This window comes from Sarcophilus harrisii, chromosome 1 (assembly GCF_902635505.1).
Source record: "Sarcophilus harrisii chromosome 1, mSarHar1.11, whole genome shotgun sequence".
NCBI classification, from domain to species: domain Eukaryota; kingdom Metazoa; phylum Chordata; class Mammalia; order Dasyuromorphia; family Dasyuridae; genus Sarcophilus; species Sarcophilus harrisii.
The window spans coordinates 463,659,509-463,686,179 of record NC_045426.1 but is presented as its reverse complement, the minus strand read 5'-3'; the positions used below and the strand labels follow the sequence as shown (position 1 = coordinate 463,686,179).

Sequence of the window (26,671 nt, the reverse complement as noted above, 5' to 3'; positions counted from 1 at the left end):
ACACACACACACACGGCGCAAAAAGCAATTTAAGTGAACTTACTACGGTCACACTATTAGCAGTGTCTGAAGCCAGATCTGAAATCAGGTCTTACTGATTCCAGGCCCAATACTATCCAATTGTCTTAACAACTCCACCTCACCTCCCCTATATTCAATTGTCTTAACAACTCCACCTCACCTCCCCTAGAACATGAACACAAAGGATTTAACTTTACATAAAAATAGTATGTCTTGATAAGACAGTTAATACTTTTCTCTAACAAGAATCAGAAGAGGTACATTTATTAGCTGGGCAACAAACTAGCTAGGCCCCTTTAAATAACTATCCTTTGGAGAGTTTCAAGAGTCAAAAGATTGTAAGATTCATTCATTGTTCATTGGAAACACCAGTAGGGGCTTGTGAGCTGTAATATAAAGAATGCATATCCACAAAATTAGTACTAGAGTCCAAGAATAGCAGCTGCCCTCCAGAGAGGAAGCCTACTCAGATGCCCAGTCAGATTTACCCACTTTCAAAATGGTAGTGGGAACATTTATACCATGAAATTACATATGATCATGAAAAACAAAATAGACTTTTCACTCCTGTCTCAAGAAAACATTTTTGAGTTAGAGTGAGATCTAAGTATCCTGAGGACAAATACATATCAGTCTAGAGAGAACTTACCTGTGTGGCCTTGAATTCTTTCACTAATTCTTGCTTCAATAAGGTCCCAAACTAACAATTCACCAGATTGACTTCCAGCTAATACACAATTCCCATCCCAAAGAAAGCATCTGCAAAAGTAATTTGAAAACAGTTTTTAGAAGTAAATAAAGTAAGTGCAAAAATTATAAATTAAAAGTCTAAAAATAAAGCTTCATCACAAGCATCTCAAAGACACATACCTCTGTGGATGTTCTGAAGTCATAGATGAGATGAGCATTCCTGTCTGTACATCAATTACCTTAAGACAACCATCTTCTCCGGTGCTAAGAACATGGCGACTATCTAAAGTAACATTTTAAGGAGGCAGCATTGTTAAGAGGATGATTAAAAAAAAAAAAATCCATTTTAAGTTATTCTGAAGAATTTCCTGCCAAATCTAACAGCCTTTTCTATCAACCTTGTAGATCTGTTATACTTGATAACATGAACTCATGCCTTTTTATCCCCTTTGAAATTTATTCTTCTCTTGGAGGATTTCTTTTCTTCTTCCTGAATTGTAATTATATGCAGGAAAGCTTAGACTTTTTTCTTCTGTTCTCAGTCTACTTCAGAAAACTAATCTAATCTCATGGCTACAGATACTTTTTATACATTGATGACTTAATTAATGACCATTAATAACTTACCTCTGGTCCTGTCTTTGCTCTAATTCATTTCATTACTGCTTATAGCATTTCCCCGGTGATAGTGAAATAATGTCTTTAAAACTAAACTCATCTCCACCTGAAGCTGTTTTCTCTTTCTGATTTCTCAGTTTTGGTCAACAACATCATCATTCTTTTGAAATTATCTTTGATTCCTTCTCTTTCATAAGCTCCACCCAGACTAAGTGGACCAAGAATTGTTAGTCCACCTAAGTCCTTTGAGTTTGTTAAGATGTTTCCTATGTCTGTTCTTTCTATGTTCCCATTACTAACCCCTTTCCACATATTAATCTAGTTAATTACTGCAACAATTCTAGTTTCTGCAATAATCTAGTTTTCTCCATATTCCAATGCAGCCTGCAAAATGCTTTCAGATTACAATTTTTAAAAACACATCACATTTGCTCTGCACAAAACCCTTCCATAGTTTCCCTTTCCTACATAATCTAAATCCTTTTGCTTAGTTTTTGAAAGCTTGTCAAAATGTGGTCTTGTCCTTTTTCCCCACTGTTTATCACTACTGCAGTTTCTTCTTTTGTTCACATGGATTCTTGGCTGACCTATACATGGTGGCACATTTAAGACCTTCTCCTTGCCTGTTCATCAATCAACCAACCAAATTAATAAGCATTTATTAAGTACCTTGGATGGGCAGTCTTATTTTCTGGGAATGGAAAGTCTAATATGATATAGTCCCCAGTCCCACAGGTTATACATTCTATTGGACAAAATGACACGTGCTTATCTAAAGCATATACAAAATAAATACAAGGTAATTTCCTAAAGAAGCTGGGCAGGATTAGGGGAAGTGGTGAGTGAGAGTATGTTTGTGTGGGAAATGCTGATAGTTGGAGGTGGGGAATTAGGAAAGGACTCAAGGAGTTGGTGTTTGAGCTAAGCTCTGAAGAAACAATTATTCTAAGGGATACAGGTGAGAGGAAGTACATTTTGGGTCAGAAGTTTAGCTTATGAAAAGGCAGGGATATGGGAAATGAAATGTTTTAAGTAAGAAATATATTTATCTAGGCTAAAGAAAATGTGATGCAAAGTATTTAGTGAACCTGGAATATGACAGTAGATAGAAGCCTGTTGGGAAGGGTTTTAAATGCCAAGTAGAGAAGTTTGTATTTGATTCTTGAGGTAACAGGAACCTAATGAAGTTTAAATGAGCAGGTAATAATACAATCAGACCTATGGTTTAGGAATGTCACTTTGGCAGCTACTTGGAAAATGGCCTAGAGAAGAGAGAAACTTGAGGCAGGGAGACTAACTAGGAGTTATACAATAGTTGAAAAGAGACATGGTGAAGGGAAAACCTGAATTATGGTAATGATCATGCAAGTAGATGGAAGGATAAAGATGTGAGAGACAATGTGGTATGGAACTGACAAGAGATAATGTGGGATAAATGAAAGTATAGAGCTGAGAATGACTTCTGGATTATAAAACTAGCTGACTAGAAAAAATGGCGGTGCTCTTGGCAGAAGAAGGAAATCAAAAAGTGACTGGCTTTTGGATAAAAGATAAATTTTGACCTAAATATGGGACGCATATGGAGACATTGAGTCTGAATGTCTTAACAAGCAATGAGTGATGTGAATCTGGTGCTCTGAAGAAAGACTATGGCTAACTCAATTAGGGAATTATCTAAATAGAGATAATATTTGGACTTGAGGTCACTGAGACAGAAGGAAGCCCTGTACCTTTGGTGAGGTGGATTATTTTTCTCTCCAGGTATCCAGTTTCCTTCCCTGACCATTCATTTATATACCTTACTGTGAACTCTCATAAACTCTGTAGAGCAGTATACATTAGAAACTGTCTTATATATTTCCTCTTTTCCTAACCATATTCTTAATTCCTCAGAAGTTAGGAATCCTGTTTCAGACCCATACTAGTTATGTGACTCTGGACAAGTTAATTTACCTTTTTGAATCTCAGTTTCCTCAAGTATAAAATGGGTCTATGAGAATATAGTTCAGAGCTGATATTGTGAGGATCAATTAAGATAATGTACATAAAGTACTTTGCAAGCTTTAAGTACTATAGAAATATCAGCTAGTATTATTAACCTTGTCTAAATTTGCCCTAGCATTAGGATTCTGTTTAAATAAGGTTTAATAAATATCTAATGGGAGAATTTTCTCCCAAACTTGATAAGAAGAATAGGAATCTAAACACAGGTACATAAAAAATATACTTAGTCTTAAAGATCCAAAAAACTGTATTTATGAAGCTTCCTACTACTATTCTGTAAAGTAAGACCTTGGGAAGCCAATGAAGAACTGCAAAAGGAAAAAATGCTGAGGTGACCATTGAGTATGGATTCATACATAACTTCTGAGTATTCTGGTAGTGTGAAAAGGGAGGGCAAAGTAGAGGTGACATAACCTCCCACATGGACTCAGGGGTCAGTGGAATGAAAAGGGAAAAAGGGATTCCAATCTGTATGATGGCATCTAAAGAAAGAAGAAAGATACGTACCAGGACTAAAAGCAGCATTATATACAGTTCCTGAATGACAGGATATTTGATGTAACATAGTGGCGGTAGTAAGGTCCCAAATATTAACAATGCCTTCTTTGGTACCTGACACCAGGAGTGTACTTGCAGAATTTAAACTGATTGTATCTACCTAGGAAAGGAAGTACACTGATGAGCATCCCAAATAGAAATAAATAGGTATAACTAAATGTCACTATGTAGTTTCAAAAATTTAGTTCTAATGCAATCACTCAACTTTGCTATACTGTCCACAAATTTTTTCCTCTTGGTGTCATTAGTATAAATGTTTCCTAAGACCATCTTCTCAGAGGAAATGATTATTCCTATTTCTTAAAAATTGGAAACTAAGTTGTTTGTATGCTGCCAAAGATGAAGTGTTGCTGGATAAATATGCTATTTTTTTTTTTAAACAAACTTGAACTGATGGTATTCTCAGAAAAATAGATCTGGGAGTAAGAAAAAACAATAGCAGCTGCCAAACTGTCTGAAATACAGCTAACTCCTGATGGAGATGGGTTATGCAAAAGACCTCCCAAATGACAGAACAGGTAAATTGTCAAGAATCAGTTTATTACCTTTTAAAATTTTAACCACTTAAAAACTGCAGCATATATTTGTTGGAAAAATACATAGATGTAAGTATATATATCAACATCATATTTTACACACACACACACACACACACATATAACATGTAAACAGATAAATAAAATTATAAGTCTCAGTTTCCTCAGAGGCAGCTAGATGGTGGAGTAGAATGGAGTCTGGAAGACCCGAGTTCAAATCCAGCCTCTTTAATAGCTATGTAACTGGACAAATCATTTAACCAGGCTTGCCGCATGTGTAAAATGAGTTGGTGAAGGAAATGGCAAATCCCTGTAGTATCTTTATCAAGAAAACCTCAAATAGGGTCAGAAAAAGTCAGACACAAATGAACAACAACTTGGGTTTCCTCATCTGTAAAATGAGAGGTGGATGAAACAATCCCTGTAGTTCTTAACATTCTATAGGCAACTATCAAAGGCAAGATATGCTTTTAGTGGTTCATTAAAGTGTCCTAAAGCTTTTCTTAATTAATTAATCTTAAATTTCTCCTTTATCCTCTGTTGGATAGATGACAGAAAGAAATGAAATATACAAGAACTATGCAAAGCTATAGAAAGATAAAGAAGTTGTGGATCAGAAACATTTGTAAAAGGCAGATTAACTGTCACCTGAAATAGCAAAAAAAAAAAAAAAAAATCAGAATTTTAAAAATGTGTGTGTGTGTGTGTGTGTGTGTGCATAAGGAAAAGAAAGATACTACTGTCTATATTTCATTCTTGTCCTACTCACACTGACATCATGTTCCAACTCAGCCAGCAATTCAAAGTGATGTCTCTTGGTCCCTGTTATCTCCAAAGGAACACAGGACCACACCTGAGATGCAAGCATATTTTTAAGTATTCACTACAGGCACCATTATTGTTTATATTTCTAGTTGGATTAGATGATTTCTTTAGTCTTTCCAGCTCTAAAAGCATATGCATTGCACACTTATTGCTGGTGCTAGTTATCTTAATTAAATATCATGATACTTTTTTATGGTTGCATACTATGAAATCCAAGGAGTCAATACTGTGTTAGATATCCTAAAATATCACTGAATTTTTAAAAAAGCCACCAGCAAGTAAACACTTAAGAAATATTAAGATAATAATCAGTAGCATAATAGTTGCCATTATTCATATTCCAAGAATTTTCACTTTTATGCATATTTACCAACCTTCACTGTAGAGTCCCAAGATGCAGAATAGAGTCTGTTGTTATACCAAGAGATTTTACTAACAGCATCATCATGTCCCATTAGTGTGTCTTGCCGTCTTCCAAATGCTATGGAATAAAAATAGCTTAAGAGAAAAGATAATGAATGTTATTAAAATATCATTTAAGATCGATATTGTGGCTCTTTTAAATATATACTCAAGAAACAATATATTGTTAATTTTCAAATCTACTAAGTGATTTACACAGCTAATTCTAGTTGCAGATTGCTTACTTCGGATCTGATAGACCCTTCTTCACCTTTAAAATATGAATTAAAAACAAAGATTAAGTGGGTTATTTTCATTTGGGTTCAATCTTCAGTGACAGACAACATGATTTAGATTTAATTTATGTGTTGCTTATTTTTTTAAATAGCATTATCTTGTGTTTTTCGAATATGTCCTATTTGTACATTTTTTTAAAAGGACACAATGTTTTTCTAAAATGAGGTAGGAAAGAATCCCCTCAATTTCAATCTGCATCCTTCTAAGTCCCCATAATATTTTCAGTGCAATTGATAATGTTATATATTAAAGCAAACAATGATACTCACATATTATTATCCCATGAAGAACTTATGACAGTGTTATCTCCTGGTAAAACTAAACAAGATGATAAAGCCTGAAATTTTGTGTTAAAAAAAGATTTAATTTTAGTGATTTACATATTTATACATAATTCTTTAAAACATGGTGGTAAAAATCTCATGAGGCTTTTTTTTTTTTTTTTTTTGGGAAAAAAGTAGGCTACTCAAATTCTGAGTTCCACCTTATTTATAATGGTTACTTAACTATTAATTATCCTTCAAATTACCTTATTATTACCTATTAAATTATTAATTAATCCCACTTCTCTTTATTGACTTTTCCTGACTTCTACCCCTCACCCTTCTCACTAGGTAGGCTGTGTAAGAAAATGTGAATACAATAGATAGCTAAGCATAATATCAACTTTTGAAGACATCAGCACGTAAGAACCTATTTTACTTTAGTCTAACATTTTAAGAAAGAGAAATACAAATTAAAGATCCAAAAAACTATTTACTAAGGTTCCTACTACTATGCCATAAGGCAAGACCCTGGGAAGCCAATGAACTGCAAAAAGAAAAAAATGCTGAGGTGACCACTGAATATGGATTCATACATAACTTCAGAATATTCTTCTGGCAGTGTGAAAAGGGAGGACAAAATAGATGTGACATAGCCTCCCTAATGGACTCAAAATTCTAGTGGAGAAGCTATTTCAATAAGAACCAACATAGCAGGGGTAGCTAAATGGCACGGTAGATAGAGCACCAGTCTGAGAGTCAAGAGGAACTAAGTTCAAATCTGACCTGAAATACTTAGTGCGTACCAGCTGTTAGACCCTGGACAGTCACTATATATATATATATATATATATATATGTATATGTATATATGTATATATATATATGTATGTATATATATACATATGTATACATATACGTATACATATACATACATACACACACACACATATATATATATAATTTTTAAAAAGGGGAGAGGGGGAGGATGGATAGAGCACCAGCTCTGAAATCAGGAGAACAAGAGTTCAAATACAACCTCAGACACTTACTAACTGGGCAAGTCACTTAAACTTGATTTCCTCCCAACCAAAAAACAAAAAAGACAAAACAAAACAACAAACAAAAATGGGAAAGAACCAACCTAGTGCAGTTGGGCAGCTAGAAGAGCCACACAATTGAGGCTGTCCTGAACCCACTACTCTATCTCAGAAACCTGACTGTTCAAAACTATGGATGATATGGGAATCAACTCCAAATTTTTTGATGAGAGAAAACTCCCAGCCTTATCCGAACTGTCACTCCCTCCTAAGATTCCTCTACTGTCTTATCTTTATGTCCCACAATCCCTACCATCTTAACTATGCATGTAATATATGCACCTCTAGATCTTCCCATTTACCCTGTGATGACTTTATTCTAAGTCTTGCTATCTGATTTACAGATGAAATTGCTTCTGTGTTTTATCTCTCCCAGTTAGAGTAGAATTTCCTTAAGAACATTCCTTAAGAACTTTCTAACTTTTTCAACTTAAACCTTCAAAATATAGTTCATACATAGAACAAAGTAAGTGCTTAATTGTTGCTTTTTCATTCATTCATTCACTAACTTCTAGGTTAAACACAATAGCATTAGAAAGAAAAACTGACTTTCAAAATGGATTAATTTAATAACCTAGAATAACACACAAAACATTTTCTATGGGGACAGATGAAAGAGAAATTAAGCATCAAATTACTATAATCAAATTACTAACTGTATACTGATGTCCATCAAAACTGAATAAAAAATAAGATTTAAAAGTAACTCACCATATTTGAAAATGATATACTTCTTTGGAGAGTTTTGGATTCTTTAGAAAACATCTTCAAAGTAGAATCTAATGCAATTATTAAGAAAAAAATATGAGAAACAACTTTTGAAAAATTAACATTTAAAAAAAATTACATGCAAATATAACTTTGATCTTTTAGTTTTTAATTTCAAATTCTCTTCCTTTTTTTTTCCTCAATGAGAAAGCATGCAATTTGATAAATGTTATACATGTGCAGTCATGCAAAACATATTTCCATGTTAGTCACATTGTGAAAAAGAGACAAAAAACCTATGAAAACAAAAGAAAGTGAAGGAAAAAAGTAAGCTAAAATTTGTATTCAGACACCATCAGTTAAAGAACTTTCTATCAATTAAAGCTATATGATAATGGAACAGACTGCATCTTGAAGGAGTAAGATTTCTGTCCACTGAAATGTTTGTTCAGATAACAGGGTGACTATCCATCACACATGCTACAGAAGGATTCTATAATATCAAGGTAGCAGAATGGTCTAACTGACAACTGAGATTCCATGGAACATCATTCTCTGCCAAAGAAAGAATTTACAGAACCCAAATGAAATACTGTATTATTTTTCTCACACTTCAACATGATCAAATTTAAAATTTGAAAATATAGTAACAGATTTGAGCTTAAAGACAGAAAGTGAAAATTTAAAATGTTTAACTTGTATTATTTAAATATTCCACCTAATATATATGCCTTGACAAATAGTTCAATAATATTTATGGGCCTTTCTTGCTTTGGTAATCATGAGAAAGGAACCCCAATTAAAGGTATCACTCATTTCCTGAAGCAGAATAACTGAGAAGCACATTATTCTAGCATCATTTGCTTATCACAACTTTTAAATGTTAAAATCATTTTTTACACTACCACCTCACTGACTTTTTGGCACATGCAAGATTTGGCACTAACATATAAACTTACTTTAATGTCCAAATATGAGAGTTAATTAAAAACTGTGAGAAAATAGTAATCATAACTTTTTATTTTGTTTTGTATATTACAACTTAAATGGAACGATAAAGAAAATAACCATGCTGAAGTTCCATGACAGCATTTACATATTTTGCATATGTTCTCTGATGGTAACTTAAGAAAACAAAACAAAACAAAAAGGCACTTGCAAACACAGATGAATTTTTTCCATGAAGGTACTGATCACCTTTCTATTGAAGTCCTACCTTAGATGCCTACTAGCTCTGAGGGGACCCTGGGTTCTCTGAAGTTATTTCAATAAAACACAAGGACCTACCATACTTCAAAGATGGGCCTGGCAATGGACTACATAGCTGCTCTCTACAGACAAATGTACTGACCTTCAGAGAAGCTCAGCATCAATACTGAAAATAGGCTGAAAAATTTTTCATTCATGGGAACTTTCATAGGTTGTATACAAAGTTTAAAAGCAGCTACAAACTGTATTGCTGGAGGGAGTATCCATCCATGTCAATGAAATTACAGATCATAAAGATACTGAAGAAAACAGAAATCCTTACTGTGCTTTACAATCACTTTGGGGTGGTTGAAAGTTAAGGAAATTGGACTATAAATGCTCCACTACCAAGTATAGATCCTATCTGAAAGCCACTCCCATCAAGTTTTTAATATGATTAACTTTTAGAATTCAAACTTTTTCATTTTATGTTATATTTACTAATGAAATATAATAAGATGAACAGAGAAAGTAGGATAAATGAAACTACATTTTTTTTTATAATTATCTATTTAGAAGACATTTTCTTAAGATCAATAATTTCTACTATGTAATAGAGCTGATAATGCCAAAGATGAATATAAGAGTTAAGTTAATATGTAATTTTTCCTGGGCTCTCTCCTGTGGCAAGAAGATTATCTATCAGGGTTCCCCGATCTAGGTCTGGACAACTCTTCTTCAAATCCTATCCCGCACAGGCTAAGCCAGTTTAAAGGGCACTGAAAATGTCCTTGAGCCTTGTTCTCTCTGAGGCAAAATTCTAGCAATATGCCAACACCAGTACAGGATGGCTATGTCCTCAATAAATATCCTGCCCCTGTCATGACTAAATAATCTGTCTTTTTCTCATTGTTGGATGGACAACTATTAAATTTTTGTTTCAATTTTTAATCTGAGCTATTAGATAACCAATCTTTGATTATTACCTCTCCATACTTAAAACACATTCAACAATGAAAATAATAATAGAATATGCAGGAAATGTGCATATCAGTAACTGATTCTTTAAAAAAAAATAAGATGAGCAAATAGTAAAAATTAAAGTTTTCAAATTTTTGCATGTCTTACTGACAAATCAAGAATAACAATTAAACTTTAATATTCAAGAGCTTGGAGAAAGGAATGTCAAGATTTACAAGATCATACAAAGATTAAAGAAGGATTTTAAACCAACTGTGTTGGACAAGCCTAGCTAAGAATACAAAGCCCTATTTAAAGATGCCTTTAACAGTATAAAGACTGGGGATATAGCAAAACACAAATGAATGAACATCCTGGCAAAAGATCATTGCTTCTTTCTTTCATAAGAACAGTCTTTGTATAACTTGGGAGACTAAAGGAGCCTAGTAAAGAATCAGAGTATTAACTTCCTTTGACTGGCTTTATAATCACATCTATCCTCTGTGGGAATTTGCTTTTGAATATCTACTGAAGTAGATATTTGTGCATATAAAAGGGATGAAAAATCACGAATGATAAAATATTGTGCTAAACAAGAATCAAACAGTACTATTTTGGCTTATTTGATAGTGTTTGATAGAAAAGTAAAAGCTTCTAGATTAATAGAACAGAATCAAAACTTAACAGATTAGAGACCCAAAGAATAGATTGCTTAATTAAAAGTATCCTTCCTAAAATTAACTTTTCAGAAATCTAAAAAGGAAACAGATAAAATGTTAAAAATCAAGATACCAGGGAAAGCAGACATATTCATATTTATATATTTTCTTGTTTCAGTCCATCTTAGAGATGTTAAAATTATTAATGTAATCTTTTAAAAATATACTTATCAACTAACAATTTCAGATTATTTTAGTAATCTTGTTAAGGTATAACATAAATGATAATGATAACAATAGAACAGCAATCTCTTTTAGACAAATTCTTTTTGTCAGAATTGTTTCTTTGTGTCTTCATAATTTCATCCCTGATAGTCTTTCATTCCTCATGGGTTGATTCTGATTTCTATAGAGAGGGAATTCTCTGGAAGATATCCCAATAAATTAAGTGGGACAGATAAAAAGGAATTAGTTTTGGGGTTGCTTGGAGAATCTGGATTTAGACTTCATTCTGTTTATTCCCTGGATGATCCTGGGCAAGTCATTTTTCTCTGTGCCTCAGTATCCTTCACTGTAAAATGAGGGGGTTGGACAGACAGCCTCTGAGATCCCTTTTGCTTCTAGACCCAGGAGCCTATAATCAAATTTCAAGCTAACTCTTTCTACATTGTAAAATGCCCAAGAAATTTAATTAAAACAAACCAAAAAGGTTTAAGTTAAATCAGAAAAATAAGGAATCTGTAGGAATTTCTACTTAATCAGCTGAACTCATGTCTATGGCAAAGCTGTACAGAATAGTCCTCTGCAACTTAAGTTCTCTGCTACTTGGCTTCTTCCTTGTGTAAAGGAATCTGAATTGGAAAAACTGAAGTTCAGATTTAGTCATATTGCTGAGATTCACTTCTCAATTTTTATAACATGAGACAAACCTTGAGATGTTGTGAAGACTGAAGACCCATTATAAGAGACTGCTATTCCAGTAATTGCCCTGTTTAAAAACAATTTTATAGATCAGTTATCATCATATTTGTAGGGGATTTACCCTATTCTTCAATTCCCGCTACCCTATATTCTTCTTTTGTTTTCTTACCTTACTCTCCTTTCTGGATCCCCAAGTGTTCTGCCCTACACACATTTACTAAATTGTTACTCAATTATCTCATGTCTACTCACATCCTTTTGCTCTACAGGTATTCTAAGGCAAGGGTAGGCTAAGCTAGGCTAGGCAACTTCTCTTCTAACTCACCAAGCCAATTCTACTTTTTCACAATATCTTTTCTAAATGGGAAGTGGCAGATTTCTTCTATCCCACTGAGCTGAAATGAATAAGCACATGAATTTGCCAGTAGACTTGCTCCCCTGCAGATCTATAACATTCTAGGTGTCTGAACAGGTCGCCTATGTTTCTACACATTCTTTGAAGGGTTTGATTACATCTGCATTGCCGTCTGCTTGAAGCTCCAGAAAAGCAAAAAGTCAGTTTGGAATAAAATAATAACACAGAGTTGCAGTGTTTAAGATGACACTGTTTAATTGTGGCTATCAGATCTCCTCCTCTGAACCCTTTCTCTAGTAATGGTAATGTTCATAGTCTATGAGCATGCATACATCTCCAGCCTTAGTAAAAAAATCACTGGCTACAAGCACATCCTATAAAAGAGTTCTGATAAAACATATTCAGCAGCCTATAAGTTCTCATTCCATAAAATGCCTCCCCCATGGATTACACCAACTTAAAGCACAATAATGCCTCAAGAGTATAAAATCTGACATCCACAATCACTATTCAGCAAAGATCATCATTGAGCTTCCTTCTCCTATATTGTTCCTCCCCTGAATAGTGATTATGAATCATAATTTCAAAATTTGTCCAAAGGGCCTGAGGGGGTTTCTGAAAACCTTGAAATTATTTATGGAGAGAAGAAACTGCCAGTAAGAGTATATATGGAAGAAGGATAGTGAAGTGGAAAAGGATAATTTTAATCCAGATCTTCTGGATTAAAGGATTAAAATCATAGACATGCAATTTACTGTAATCTGTATGTATGACCTTGGGCAAGTCATTAAACTGGATTTCAGTTTCCTCATTTGTAAATTATTTCTAAGATTCTTTCCCACTCTATGATCAACAATCCTAGTAATAGATAACTACTATATATGGGTCAAAAGTGGAAGCCCTAACATCTAGGAATGGGGCCTTACACACATAACAACATATGTGAATTCCCTTTTCCATATTTTCTCTTACTGAGAACAGGAAAGTACATTAAAGCTCAAAGAATCCTGAAAGATAATCTAGTTTAAGCCCTTAGAAAGGAAAGTAAACTGAGGTCATGGGGTTTCAGTGACCTGCCCAAAATGACACGAGGAAGTAACAAATGGAAAGCCCAGTCTCCTGAGTTTATAGCTTTCCTCTTAAGAATCCTAGGTTCTAATATTTAGGCTTTCACTTATTTACCTAAGCATGTCACTTCCTGGGTCTCAGTTTTTTCAACTGTAAAATGAGAAGGTAAACAAAATTCTAATATCTTGTCATCATTCAGCAAGGTGATCCAAAAAAAAGATTCAGGGCCACATTTCAAAGCCCTTTATCCAAGGTCACAACACATACTTTTGGAGATGGAATAATGGCTTTTCTTAATTCCTATGAACACATGAATAAAGTTTTAAAATATTAATTTTTGTAAAGTCTGCCAGTTTGCTAATATTCAAATTAAAACTCTTACTCTTTGTGGATTTTATAGCTCTCATGTAATTTCAGTTTGGTGATGTTATTCCAGGCAAGTGTTCTGCTTTCTTCAGTCAGATCTTCAAATGATTCTTCACCTGGAGAGACTAAGTCATTGCCAAAATAGTTATAACTAAAAAAACCCAACTCTAAATAGTTATGTCTTATACTACTTTACTGTTGCAATACTCAAGGAAAAATACTAGCGATAATATGACTAGGTTCTGATTTTCAGAAGCATATTCTGTGAAGACAATTTTTTCGATATGGGTGCATTTGGAATGTTGTCCCTTAGACCCCCTTAGTTTTCAAATGCAAAGGACTTTTTTTCCCCCATCATTCACTCCATTTAACCTGTCTGGAATATTTGACACTACTGGCCATCTCACTTCTATTCCTCTAAGTTTTGTTTCTTCCCTTTTAGCTTCTGCTTGTCTTTTTTCTAACCTTTTAAGCCAACTGTTCATTAAGTTTTTATCTTCAGCCACCTTTTATCTCTCTCCTGACAATCTCATTTATTTCTAAAGATAAATTCAACTATCACCTTTATATGAGTGTTTTAAAAATATTCATCTGCAGTGATTTCTCTAAAAAATTTGTATTTGAAGCTACTCAACAGGATATCTCTGAGATAACAATGTGACTCCTGAAAACTCAACATGTACCAAAAAAACAAGTTATTGTATTTTCCTTATTTTCCTGATTTATCAGTCTCTATTAAGGTGCTGGCTTCTTATATTAGAAAAAAAGATGTTATCTTTGACTCTTCCCTTTCCTCACACATCCAGTTAGTTACAAATTCTTTTCAATTATATGTTCACAGTATCTCTCACAACCACCTCTTTCCTTTGGTTCCAATAATTACCATTCTAGGACAAAACCTCATCATCATGCCCCCAGACTACTGCCTCCAAAAAGACCTATACTAGTTCCTTTCAAACTTTCCCTCTTCCAATCCATCCTGTGTCCAGGGAAGACTAAAGCCCCTAGCGTGAGAGCGGTCAGGCCCTTTATGGGCTGCTTTTGACCTTTGGTGTTTGCCTGACCCCCCCAATTCACTCGAAGCTGCAGCGCACACAGTGGCCACGCCTCCAAGTAAACTGATTCTGCAGAGAGGCTAAAGGAGGCCGGAATTAACAAATTTCAGCCCCTCAGTCCCTGAGGCAGCCAGGGAGTCTGCTCCAAGCAAGCACAGACTTCCCCTTGTGCGACAGGAGCATGAACAACACATTCCAATGGCCATCCAGGCAGGAGGAGCAGATGTGGTGGAGAGCTCGGAGCTTGGTTAGATAGTGAAGACATCAAGGTCCTCTCCTGCACCTTCAGTCATCACCAGTTGTCTTGACTCTATCCTGAAGCTGGACAGTGATGACTGGAAGAGAGTAAGGCTAATAACTTTGTGCAACTCTGCCTTTCTTAAATCCAATTTACATATGAATCAAAAGACTGGACCACACCATTTTACTATTTCTACCTCTCTCAGAGCCCTGAAGCACTGGGCGAATGTTGAAGCAGCAGGTGTAGATGTATTAGGTCACAACCCTACCCATAGGTGGCCCAGGGTTGTCTTCTCACTGGAAGCAGCTGTAGGATCTGGCAGCCTTCTAGGTACCTCAGCAGCCTTTTAAAGATCACATTGCTCACCTCCAAGTGTGAGAAAAGGTGTCCTAAAAATTGTCTGCTTACCTAACTCTCTTCTGATTACTGTGGCAAGTGGAGATCTCACTCTGTGGTCAAAACATTAAAAAAATGTGCAGAAACTTCTGAAAAGTTGAAAGTGATTGTATGACATAGGAGACACTGGCACAGGATTGCCCAGAATGGCATGCCTTCATTAGAGAACAAATGAACAAAGCAGAATTGAATCTGCTCAGAAGAAACAGGAGATGTGCACAGTTAGCTCACCGGACTACCTGTGTCTGACCTGTGGCTGAGCATTCCAAGCTCATACTGATCTGATCAGCCAAAGTCAGGCTCATGGTAACTTGACTCCAACATAGTGATGTCATTTTGGTCCTCTTTGTAAACTTAGGACAACTACCACACACCACCAGACCAATCAACTTTATTTATTTAGTCATGTTCTTCTCAAAGCCCTTCAGTGGTTTCTTATTCTGTACTTAGTAAAGTTTTACTTCTTTATCTCATGCAACTTGCATGTAGTCTAGCAAAACCTGATTAGTCATCATTCCATAAGTCTCCTGTTCCCTGCAAAAAAATGGCCACCTCTGCTCTTTAAAATCTTACCCAGTGTCTGAAGTATAACTCATTTATCACCTCTTCTTTGAAAGCTTTTCAGATCCTTCCATTTTATAATGACCTTCCTTACTCCTCAGAATTTACATAGCATTTTTCACAGCCCTCTACTACACTAACACATTGAAGTATAATACAAAAAAAAAAAAAAAAAAAAAAAATCTGTCATGTCCCTCCACTAAACTGTAAGTTTCATGAGAATAGGGACTTATCTCTAAATGATGTATCTTTTCCATATCTATTATAAAGCAGGAACATAGCAAAAATCATTGATTTGAATTGAAATGAAAAATATAAGGAAAATTTCTTGAGAATCTATTTTCTAGCCAAAAGGAACTCCTTGCATACAGTCCATGACCATCGAAATTTAAGACAGCACGTTTTATAGCATGCTCTGCATTTGAACTCAGGGAGATCTGGATTCCACTTTTTTCATCATGCCTATGTAAAGAAGTTAGATTCAATGACTTTAGTCCCTTTCAACTGTAACCTAATAACCCTATGAACTGACTAAAAGAATAAGTTTTTTGATTACTAGATGCCTTTGTTTATTCACTTCTCTTTGGGATTCTGTTATTGTTGACATTCCCTTTATTTCTGCTTTTCTGATGGATTAGAGGCATTCATTCACCTTTTTAAAATAATTAGTATTTTTGGGCAACATGATCATATGACTGTAGTTACTGAGAATATGACTAAGCATCAATATGTAAATATGACCATGAAATAATCTTATGTATAGCTGGGTAATGACATTTTTTAAAGCCTTGTAGCCTCATGAAGAGCAACAAAATTCACTAGATATTGCTGAAAAAATATAAGAAAAATCTGTGAAAGAGTATATTGTGGTATTTGCAACCTACCTACCTTGATTATGCCTGAAAAACATTCTAAATGGAAATGGGATAAGGTTATATAACACCTACCACAGTTCTGGACACACAATTATTTGCTCAGTGGATGATTTTGTCTTGTGGCCCACAAGAAAGAATAGGATATCAATTGTTCCTGATTTCCTGTCTTGTTAGGAGTCTTAAGGCTGCTTGACAGCAAAATAATGTCATAGCTAGAGGCCATAAACATGGGGAAATGAAGAACCAAGACTCAAAACTAGATTTTTTGGGCAAAGGAATCAAGGAAAAAGAGAAAGAACAAACAACATTCATGAAGTCCTAACCAGTCCTAACCTAAGCTAAAAGAATAATGCCCCAAATAAAAGTAATTGGATTTCTCTACGGTCACGGACTTAAACCAACAGCTATTCATAATTTATAAGAGCAACATGAAGTTGGTAGACATTAAAAAAAATCTACTCCCTGCAACTCAAAAGCTCACTTCTTAACCAATCTCTACTTCTATTTATCTATCTTATGAAAGAGAGTCTGAACAAAGTACTTGAGTTCTCTATAAAATTTACCTGGAGAATCTGCTAAGGAAGCACTCTGACTGGAGGGCTGTGACAAGCTTTTGATCTTTGGGGTGATTCTTCGAGGATGAGGTATTGCAAATAGTTGTTTTGGTGTTTGCCCGAATTCCAAGATTTGGGTCAGCATAGCTACTTTCTCATCAGGATCCTCTATACTTTTAGGTAAAACACAATTTTCAGAGCAATTATATCACAAGTTTCTTAAAAACATCCAACTCAGATAATACATAGTGATAGCAAGACAAATCAATTGTATATCTCCTATCTGCTAATGATTTCTTTGTCATCTGACATTACAGCATGTTGTATTTATTATTTATATTCTACTTCTTTTTGTCTTATCACTCTTATTATACACTGAACTCTAAGTACTCTAAAGGCAAAGACCCAGCCATAATTATTATGGATTTGCTGCAGTATCTAGTATAACACACTGCACATAAGAGATACATCATATACAATAAATCATCAAATAAGACTCATGTTAAATGTGCCTTAACTTCACTGAGGAGTATATTTAAAAAATTAATCTGTAAGAGCACTGTATTTCTTATGTTGAAGAAACATTTAAAAATAGTCATTTCAATACCTGTTCAAGTCGACACCTCCTTCATAGGTGAGGGGATGAAATACTAAAAAAAAAAAAAAAAAAAAAAAAAAAAAAAAAAAAAAAAAAAGATATGTTTAACTGAAAATGTGTAAATTCCCATGACATATAATATCTACTTCAAAAGGTCAAGAGGTTAAAATTTTAAAAACCTAATTATCAGAGAACCTAGATTTCTGATTTTTGTTTTTTAGCAACTACACTCATACAAGATACCAATAAAGAGCAAAATCCCTTAAAACAAGAATTAAGTTGTCAGCCTGGATGACTTGTTTAAGTGCTATTTTTTCAGTCATCAAAAATGTATTATTTTCTCATTAAGCACTTGACTCATTAGTCTGAATTATAGCCTGAATGGTAATAGTATTGCAGTATACAGCCATGTCTACAATCTAGATTGAATTTTTTTTTTTATCTTTCCCACTCACCTCCGCTTTTTCTCTCCCTTCATCCCCTCCCCTCAGAAGTTGTGCAGAGAAAAAGTAAAATGAAAGATAACACAAATGATCACTTTCACTTCAATTAAAAACAGATGTTAATAGGTATCTAGAGGAATCTGAGTTCTTTGCCACCATATTTAATTGGATTATAATTAGAGTTGTTGAACAGCTGGAGAGAAGAGAATACAAACAAGATAAAAGAGTATTAAAAATCATATGAAACCTCTTAGGGTTACAAAGTGAAGTTCTCTAGTTATATTCTAAATTTATTTATAGAACTCTCTGATTATTTCCAATCTACATTTTTAGTCCCTCTTTCTAAATACTTCAGTGACTCCCAATTGTTTCTAAGATAAAATATAAACTTCGCAGTTTGATGTTTAGAGGTCTTCAACAATTTGGCCCCAATTGCTTTTCCATTAATGTCACACAATTTTCCTTCATGCACTTTACATTCCAGCCAAGCTGGATTACTTGCTATTTCATGAACTTGTCACTCATTCTCCATCCCTATACAGTTACACAAATTATTTTCCATGCTTGAAATGGGCTCATTCCTCACCTCTGCCTCTCATAATCCTATTCTTCCTTCAGGTACTCCCCTAACCTCTCCCTCACTACATGTTTTCCCCTTTTTAACTTTCTGTGTGTTCACTTGTTTGTATTCATTTTGTATCCCTAAGGTAGAACATAAGTTCTTGAATAGTAGACTATTTGGTTTTGGCTTTTGTGTCCTTAGCACCAAGCCCTAGGTTCTGCAAAAAAGCGTTTAATCAATGTTGGACTGTTTTCACCAAATGATATGAAAGATTTTCAATAGATCTGTTACACACTATTATGGGCTCCAATGGCTTCATTTCCTTTTTGCTTGTAGCCAAATATTAGATCAATCCACTCATGAAGATGCTCTGAGACATAATTGCTTTCTAATGCTTCTTTACTTTTCTGAAGAAAGTCTTTAGGACCTATTAGAACAAAATAAATAAGACAACTGATTTTGGGGTCTCCATTCTTCTTTTCTCCCACTTCATATCCTCCTAATCCAAACAGATCTATCCCATTTTATGTATAGATAGTGAAAACCAACCACTAACAAGATTATATTTTCATTTACCATCTTAAAAACACATGAAGGGTAGGAAATAATTATTTTCACAAAATTCAACCTTCTTGAAATATAAAACCCTCTATTCATTTTACAAAGATGAAAGACTTTAGATCCTAAATAGGATTCCCTTCTTCAATGACCCCCTTTAAAAATTGTTTTATTTTCATTCGAGAATACTCTAAATAACAAAAAGATATTTATGGAAACATTTGCTATTATTCTGGACAACAAAGCTTATTAGGATTCCACTGATCCTGTTTACCTGATGCCCATGGTGGGAGTTGTACATCATCAACCATTTTGCCTCCTTGCCTCTTCCCCAAATCTAACTTCAGACTATTGACTAAGAAGCTGAAATCGTCACCATAGAATTCTGGAATCAGCTGAAAGTTTTTTATGGGAGGAAAAAACAAATAAACATCAAAAACTATTAAGGATCATTGGTCATGTACTAATGACTAATGTACATAAAAACTATGTACATGGTGAATCATCAGCTTTCTTACTGACCTCTTTAAAATCAGTTGCACCATCCAAGCAGTTTTTCCAAGTTTCTGCAACACTAAATATAATAAAACAGTACAATTTAGACTCACCAAGAAAGATTAAGAATTTTGGTCTCTTAAAAGTTTCACATATACAATTTTGAAAAAGAGAGTCTGTTTTAAATGCCACACCTCAAAAACATATAAAGGAGATAACAAACCTATTGAACATTCTGTCTGCGTGATCAAATCTTCCATTCTGAAGACAAAGCATATGCTCTGGAGCTAGAAAGAAAGTCAAAGAACCAAGTTTGATCATTCAATCATTTGGCATCCAAGTGGATCAAAACTTAATAGGCCATAAAAATGAATCTTACCTATCCTAACAAGATAAAAGAGCACATAGCCTGGTGAAGAATAATGACTTCCATACATAAATTTTGGCTCTGGCATTTCCTGGTAACGTATCTATAGCATGTGAAAGAAAACACCGTTCTTAGCAATGAAAAAAAAGAGCCATCATATGTACACAAAGAAAATGAAATTATAGAAAAATGTGCCTAAAAGATATTTGATATGCTAGAAGAGGCTGAGGATATGGTGAAAATATAAGGCAGAAAGGAAAACAGATTTTTCTTATTTATTTCTCAAAAGATAAGAGGAGGGAAGGAAATATTTAAGGACAAATATGCAAATACTACTAACTGGCTTCCAGCAGTTAAGCCAATTTTGTGTTTTCTTATCTATAGAGACATGTGGTTACTTTATATAGAATGCAACTTCTGCAGCAACAAAGATTTGTGGTTATTAAGATCTGTTTGAATTTAAGAGGAGTACCACACTGAGGGAAACAGGCCCATGGAGTTGGCTATGACTCAGCCCCCCAGGAGCTCTTCATAGATAATTTGTCAGACAGAATGAAAAAATGGGCTAGTCACATGGCAAGTAAGGGATGACAGGTAGATATCAAAAGTGCTCTCTACTGGTATTCTTGCAAAGTTGGGAGAACTCTAAGAAGGCCTCCAGAATGAACCCTCTGTGATGACCTTTCAGGAACAGATGGATGTATGAAATTTACACAAGGAGTTGCAATTTGAATCTCTTTGAAGTCTCCAAATCAGATGACAATACAGATCCACTTAAGTATCTGAATAAGATTATTTTTCTGTTAGACTAGACTGGGTAGTGAGTTGGCAAAGTGGATAGAGATAGGGCTTAACCCAGGAAGACTCCTTTTCAAATCTGGCTTCAGATTCTTAACTGGCTGTGTGATAATAGGCAAGCTACGTTTGCCTCAGTTTTCTCATCTATAAAACGAGCTGGAAAAGGAAATGGCAGACTACTTCAATATATCTGTCATGAAAAGCTCAAATGGTGTCACAAAGAGTCAGAGAGGTCTGAAAACAATGACTCAACAAGAAGATTGGACTAATGACAACCTTGGCATCCATGTGGTAGCAGAACAGGTAGAAATACTGGAGTAAGTAAGGTTATGGAAGAGTATGGGAAACTGACTTCATGGAACTTCCTCTCCCGACTATTTATCTTATTTTTTGCTTGTTTGAGAAATAAAATATACCTTGGTCATTAAGATGATGCGATGGAAATAGCTCAAGGAATCTCTGACAGAAAAAAAGACATCATGGTTTAACTTACCAATAATCTTTCTAGTCTTTCCTTATTCAGTGCACCTATTGGTTTACTAAGATCCCGGAAGGTTTCAGGATTTGACAGATCTAAAAAACATAAAACCCAAATTCTGTTGCTATTTGTGTAGTGCATGTGTTAAAAAACCAAATCAAACTCACCACCCCCTCCCCCAACTTTCCTAGGTTCTAAAGAAAAAGGTAATATCCATTGAGTCAACATAATGTTAAATATATGTTGAATTGAAATGAAAATATTCTCAATCATCAAGAAGGCACAGAGCAAAGAAAAAAAAGCAATCATAATCTCTAGTATAGTAAGTTATTAACATTAATTGAAGTGTGGGACCTCTTAAATATTAAGGACATTCTGGAGACTGATAAAAACCACTCGGTGAGGAAAAAGGTGATGATCTAATTGAAACAAAAAATGCTTTCTAATTGAAAAAATTTGCTTTGCCTTGTTTCAAAACTTAAGTATAAATTATGAGAAGTATGGAGGCATGACTTTATCATTGAGAAATAAGCTCTTACACACTTGTAGAATGTTGACATTAACTGTGCCTCTCAAAATGAATAACTAAATGGAATAGGTTAGCTATTCATGGCACAATAATCAATGACTATAGCAATCTAGTATTTGAGAAACCCTAAAACTCCAGCTTCTGGGATAAGAATTCAGTTTCACAAAAATTACTGGGAAAACTGGAAAATGACATTAGAAACTCGGCACAGACCTACCTCTCCCACCCCATACCAAAATAAGGATAAAATGGGTATATGATTTGGGTGTAAAGGGTGATATCATAAGCAAATTAGAAGAGCAAGGGATAGTTTACCTATAAGATCTTTGGAGAAGGAATTTATGACCAAAGAACTAGAGAACACCATGAAATGCAAAATGGACAACTTTGATTTCACTTAAAAGGTTTTTTGCACAAACAAAACCAACACAAACAAGATTAAAAGGGAAGTACAAAGCTAGGAAAAAAATTTTATAGCAGTGTTTTTGATAAAGGCCTCATTTCTAAAACAAAGAACTGGATTAAATTTATAAGAAAACAAGTCATTCCTCAACTGATAAATGAACAAAGGAGATGAACAATTTTCAGATGAAGAAATTAAAACCAGCTATAGCAATATGAAAAAAAATGCTCTAAATCACTACTGATTAGAGAACTGCAGATTAAAACAACTCTGAGATACCATCTCACACCTCTCAGATTGGCCAAGATGACAGGAAAAGATAATGATAAATGCTAGAAAGGATGAGGAAAGAACTGTGACACTAATGCTTTGTGGGTAAAGCTGTGAAATAATCCGGCCATTCTGGAGAACAATTTGGAACTATATCAAAGGGCTATAACACTATGCATAACCTATGCTGTAGCAAGCAGTGCCATTACTGGGTCTATATCCCAGAAGGGAAAAGGACCCACATGCAAAAATGTTTGTAGCAGCTCGTTTTATGGTGACAAAGAATTGGAAAATAATTAAATACCCATCAATTAGGGAATAGCAGAATAAGTTATAATATGTGAAAATGATGGAGTATCATTATTCTATTAAAAATGATGAATAGGCTGATTTTAGAAAGGCCTGGAAAGGTTTACACTAACTGATGCTGAGTGAAACAATCTGAATCATGAATACATTGTACACAGTAACAGTAAGATTATGCAATGATCAACTATGAAAGACTTGGTTCTTCTCAGTGATTCAGTGATCCAAAGCAATCCCAATAGACTTTGGACAGAAAATATCATCTGCATCATCTGCATAAACTATGGAGACTGAATGTAAATCAACACATACTATGTTCACTTTTTTTCCTTTTGTTTTCTTCTTCTCTTGCAGTTTTTCCCTTTTGTTCTGATTTTTCTTTCCCAACATGATTCATAAAGAAATATATTTTAAAAAAATGAATATACATGTGTAACCAGAAAAAAAAAAGCAATAAAAAAGAACAATTTAAGTGATGCGTCAACATTTAGCACTTCTAAGTATAGTATGACTGCCATGTATCATTTCTATGTATATATTTTGAAGAATTTGGATGAGAATGATTTTAATTTATTTCAAAAGAAAAAAAAAAAAAGAACATTTATTCAATAGGAGCAGTCATTCTAGTGGCATGGACTATAGCTTTTCCACACCTTAGTAAACAGTTTTCAAGAGTTGTAGTAATGTAAATTTTATCAACTCTACCAAAAAAAAAATATATATATATATATATATATACCCCTTGAAAGGCCTGCCTTTTGATAATGAACCTCTCTAAATCTAAGTAGGTTATTACTACAATAGACAAGTTCAGTGATAGGGCATCTTTGAAGTCTTTCCAGTTTTGCAGGACCTGACAGGGTTTGTTCTTAGGTCCTCAAGTTGACTTCTATGCCATGATGAGACATGAAAGTGGTGCTTCAGTAATGTGTTTAGTTAAAACAACATACAGATATTAAACATTTCTCAATAATTAACATATATTGAATTAGAGCTGGCATGGACCTTAGAGGTTATTTTGCCCTCTCATTTCACAGACAAAGAAAATGAGGTCCAAAGGGATTAAGTGTCTTCCAAGTGGCAAAGGCAGGATTAGAATTCAGGTCCTATAACTAGAAATCCTATTCATTTTCTTCTATATCACAGTGCAAAGAAATCTATTATAGTTAGTATTGAGATGCTGAAAAGAATATCTAATCAATCCACTTCCATAGTTGGATAAATGAAGGAATGATGCATTTATTAAGTGATCACTATGTGCAAAACACTACGCTAAGTGCTAGGGACACAAACAAAAAAGTAAGACAATCATTGTTCCCTAGAAACATAGGGGAGATTTCAATTCTGAATCAGATGGAAAGACCATATGATTTTCAGGGTACTGTGGCAACAAAGATAGTGAAGCCTCATTTTAAATGTTATTTCCACAGAAAAATTCTATAATTTTCTTGTATTAGATAATCTGCCACTGATCTAGTAGCAGAGCTATATTCAAAGTTACAGGATTCAAGGTCCTGGGCTGTCTCCAACAATGTCAGAGGCAGTAAAGATCATGATGGTGACAGTAGTTTGACTTGCCTGGCACAAGGTAATCCCTATCTTTGCTTCAGTTGCCCTCTGCTCACCTAGGCTGGCCATGTGAAGGTCCAACTGTTTGGCAGTTGGTTCCTATTGCCCATATAGAGGCTGGCTCCCCAGAAGACAGCCTTGATGACTGGACAGAACCAAGACTAAAATTCAGCACCTCACTAAAAAATTTAGCTGAGTGCCTAGCTTAATAAAAGTGATTAATAAATATCGACTGACTAATTAAAATACATCTCTAAAGTAATGGGAGGAACCAAAATGGTTCCCCGTCAGCTCTTAATCTAGGATCCCCAAGTATGACCAATGAGTGTTCATTTCTTAAGATAGTAATCAAAAGCTGAAAAATAAAGACAATACATCATTAAAATAAATCCCCCAAAGAATTAAGTTTTCTTCTTTAAAAAAATAAAGGCAACTACGTCCTTATTAACATCTGTTAAGAACCTGGTAAATTCTCCACTGCTTTTTTATCAGGGGAGGGAGAATATTAGGCCTTAGACATGTGATTTCATGTATATAGGAGACTCCTAATGTTGAAATTATTCCAAGGAATATTATTCTGAGGGGCAATTTATCTATAACTGTGTGCCTCTGGCACTTCCAAGTCTTCCTGATTCTAAGGAGGACCAATAAGCTATGTAGCACATCATCCCATCTCTTTTGAAAACCTTTGAGTGTTATCCCAGTGACAGTTAATATTATCTTAATATATGTATGCTAGTTACCTAATTCCGCACTGAAATAGTCATTTATTATCCATGGAAACACAGGATACTGGGAGAGGTCATTACAACTCCGATCAGCTAGGTTGTTGAGGTGCAGAAGATACTGATAATTAGAGATATGCCCTCGCTGCCACTGCAACATATAACTTTCCGCAGTATGCTCTGTAATGTGATTTTCTGAAGAGGAAAAAAAAAGCCATTGGGAGGCAAAGCATTTATTTCCAAATAACTGACCAATTAGTACACTTTATATAGGAATTTTAAAGATAGGCTAATTAATTTATTTTTACCATTTTTGTTTTCTGCTTAGACTACAAATCGCTCTAAGATTGTTTCTCAAATGTTGGGTAAAATTCTCATAACATATAAAATATTTCACGGTTCCTACAAAAGAGCTATGATAATTAGATTCTTTTAATACAACAACATGGGGGGAAGGGGAGAAGCCTTCTTGTTTTCTTTCAAACTTGGAAGAAGGAAATTATTTGCTAGTGACTACATCTCACTTGTAAGTGGCAGTAGGGAAAAAAAAAAACAAGGCTATTCATTTGAGAAAATATGCTAGAAGGTTGAAAATGATTTTTCAGCAAATAGCAATGGTTTTCATAAAGGGGCATAAAGACTATGGAAAACATATAAAACACACACACACACACACACACACACACACCCCCAACAAAAATATCAAATATAGTCAAACCCTAAATTTGGAATAAATTCACTGGATTTTCCATCTTCTTTAGCAAATTTACTCGTTTTTGTTATTTTATTTATTTATTGGAGGGAATCAGTTCTCCTCATCTCACTCACTTGAAGCATAGCAGCCAAATTATGGGTCTGGCACTGCTGCTGATTGGGACAAAAGCTTTTGACCTGCTGTGGTTGAAAGCCCACTAGACTTGTAAAGAGGCAACGATCTGGGAACTCATTATTTTGGTACCTAATTTAGTGAAGGCACTCAATTAGCTTTAGCTTATTAAAGCTCAGGGCTCAACTTCAAGCTGTCCATTAGCCTAAGCCTTCTCAGTAGCAGAAACTGTAGGCCATATCATCACATATTTACATTACTGTGAACAGTATCCCAGACTCTGTTTACTTTGATTCATTTACTGAGACATTTTTATTTATTTCTAATCTATGTGGCATAGATTCAAAATTTATTCTCTAATTTTCTCAAATAGCTAGCTACCAGAAAAGATCTCTTAAACCAAAACACTTTAATTAACTTATTTTCTCCTACCTTCAACCCAGAAAAGGTGGGTTATCTGAACAATAAGATTTAAAACAAAAAAAAAAAAAGGTAGAGTTGTTCCTACATTTTGGGGATTGAGG

At 34.5% G+C, this 26,671-nt stretch overlaps 1 protein-coding gene across 4 annotated transcripts in view; it reads right to left on the bottom strand.

The window, feature by feature from the left end:
* NSMAF (neutral sphingomyelinase activation associated factor) overlaps positions 1-26,671 on the bottom strand; it is a 66,603-nt gene that overhangs the window by 1,198 nt on the left and 38,734 nt on the right. For 3 of the 4 annotated variants that reach the window (XM_031946372.1, XM_031946374.1, XM_031946373.1), the window contains 18 exons: positions 25,340-25,516; positions 21,535-21,614; positions 20,256-20,346; positions 20,100-20,163; positions 19,904-19,955; positions 19,656-19,776; positions 19,119-19,250; positions 17,828-17,870; positions 17,230-17,393; positions 13,555-13,663; positions 11,758-11,816; positions 8,025-8,092; positions 6,221-6,288; positions 5,627-5,750; positions 5,197-5,280; positions 3,841-3,991; positions 892-994; positions 671-780 (listed from right to left, as the gene is read on the bottom strand). In XM_031946372.1, coding sequence (XP_031802232.1) covers positions 671-780; positions 892-994; positions 3,841-3,991; positions 5,197-5,280; positions 5,627-5,750; positions 6,221-6,288; positions 8,025-8,092; positions 11,758-11,816; positions 13,555-13,663; positions 17,230-17,393; positions 17,828-17,870; positions 19,119-19,250; positions 19,656-19,776; positions 19,904-19,955; positions 20,100-20,163; positions 20,256-20,346; positions 21,535-21,614; positions 25,340-25,516 — 1,800 coding nt within the window. Of the gene's footprint in view, positions 1-670; positions 781-891; positions 995-3,840; positions 3,992-5,196; positions 5,281-5,626; positions 5,751-6,220; positions 6,289-8,024; positions 8,093-11,757; positions 11,817-13,554; positions 13,664-17,229; positions 17,394-17,827; positions 17,871-19,118; positions 19,251-19,655; positions 19,777-19,903; positions 19,956-20,099; positions 20,164-20,255; positions 20,347-21,534; positions 21,615-25,339; positions 25,517-26,671 lie in introns of those variants that run through there. The other variant, XR_004230939.1, reaches the window with a different exon arrangement.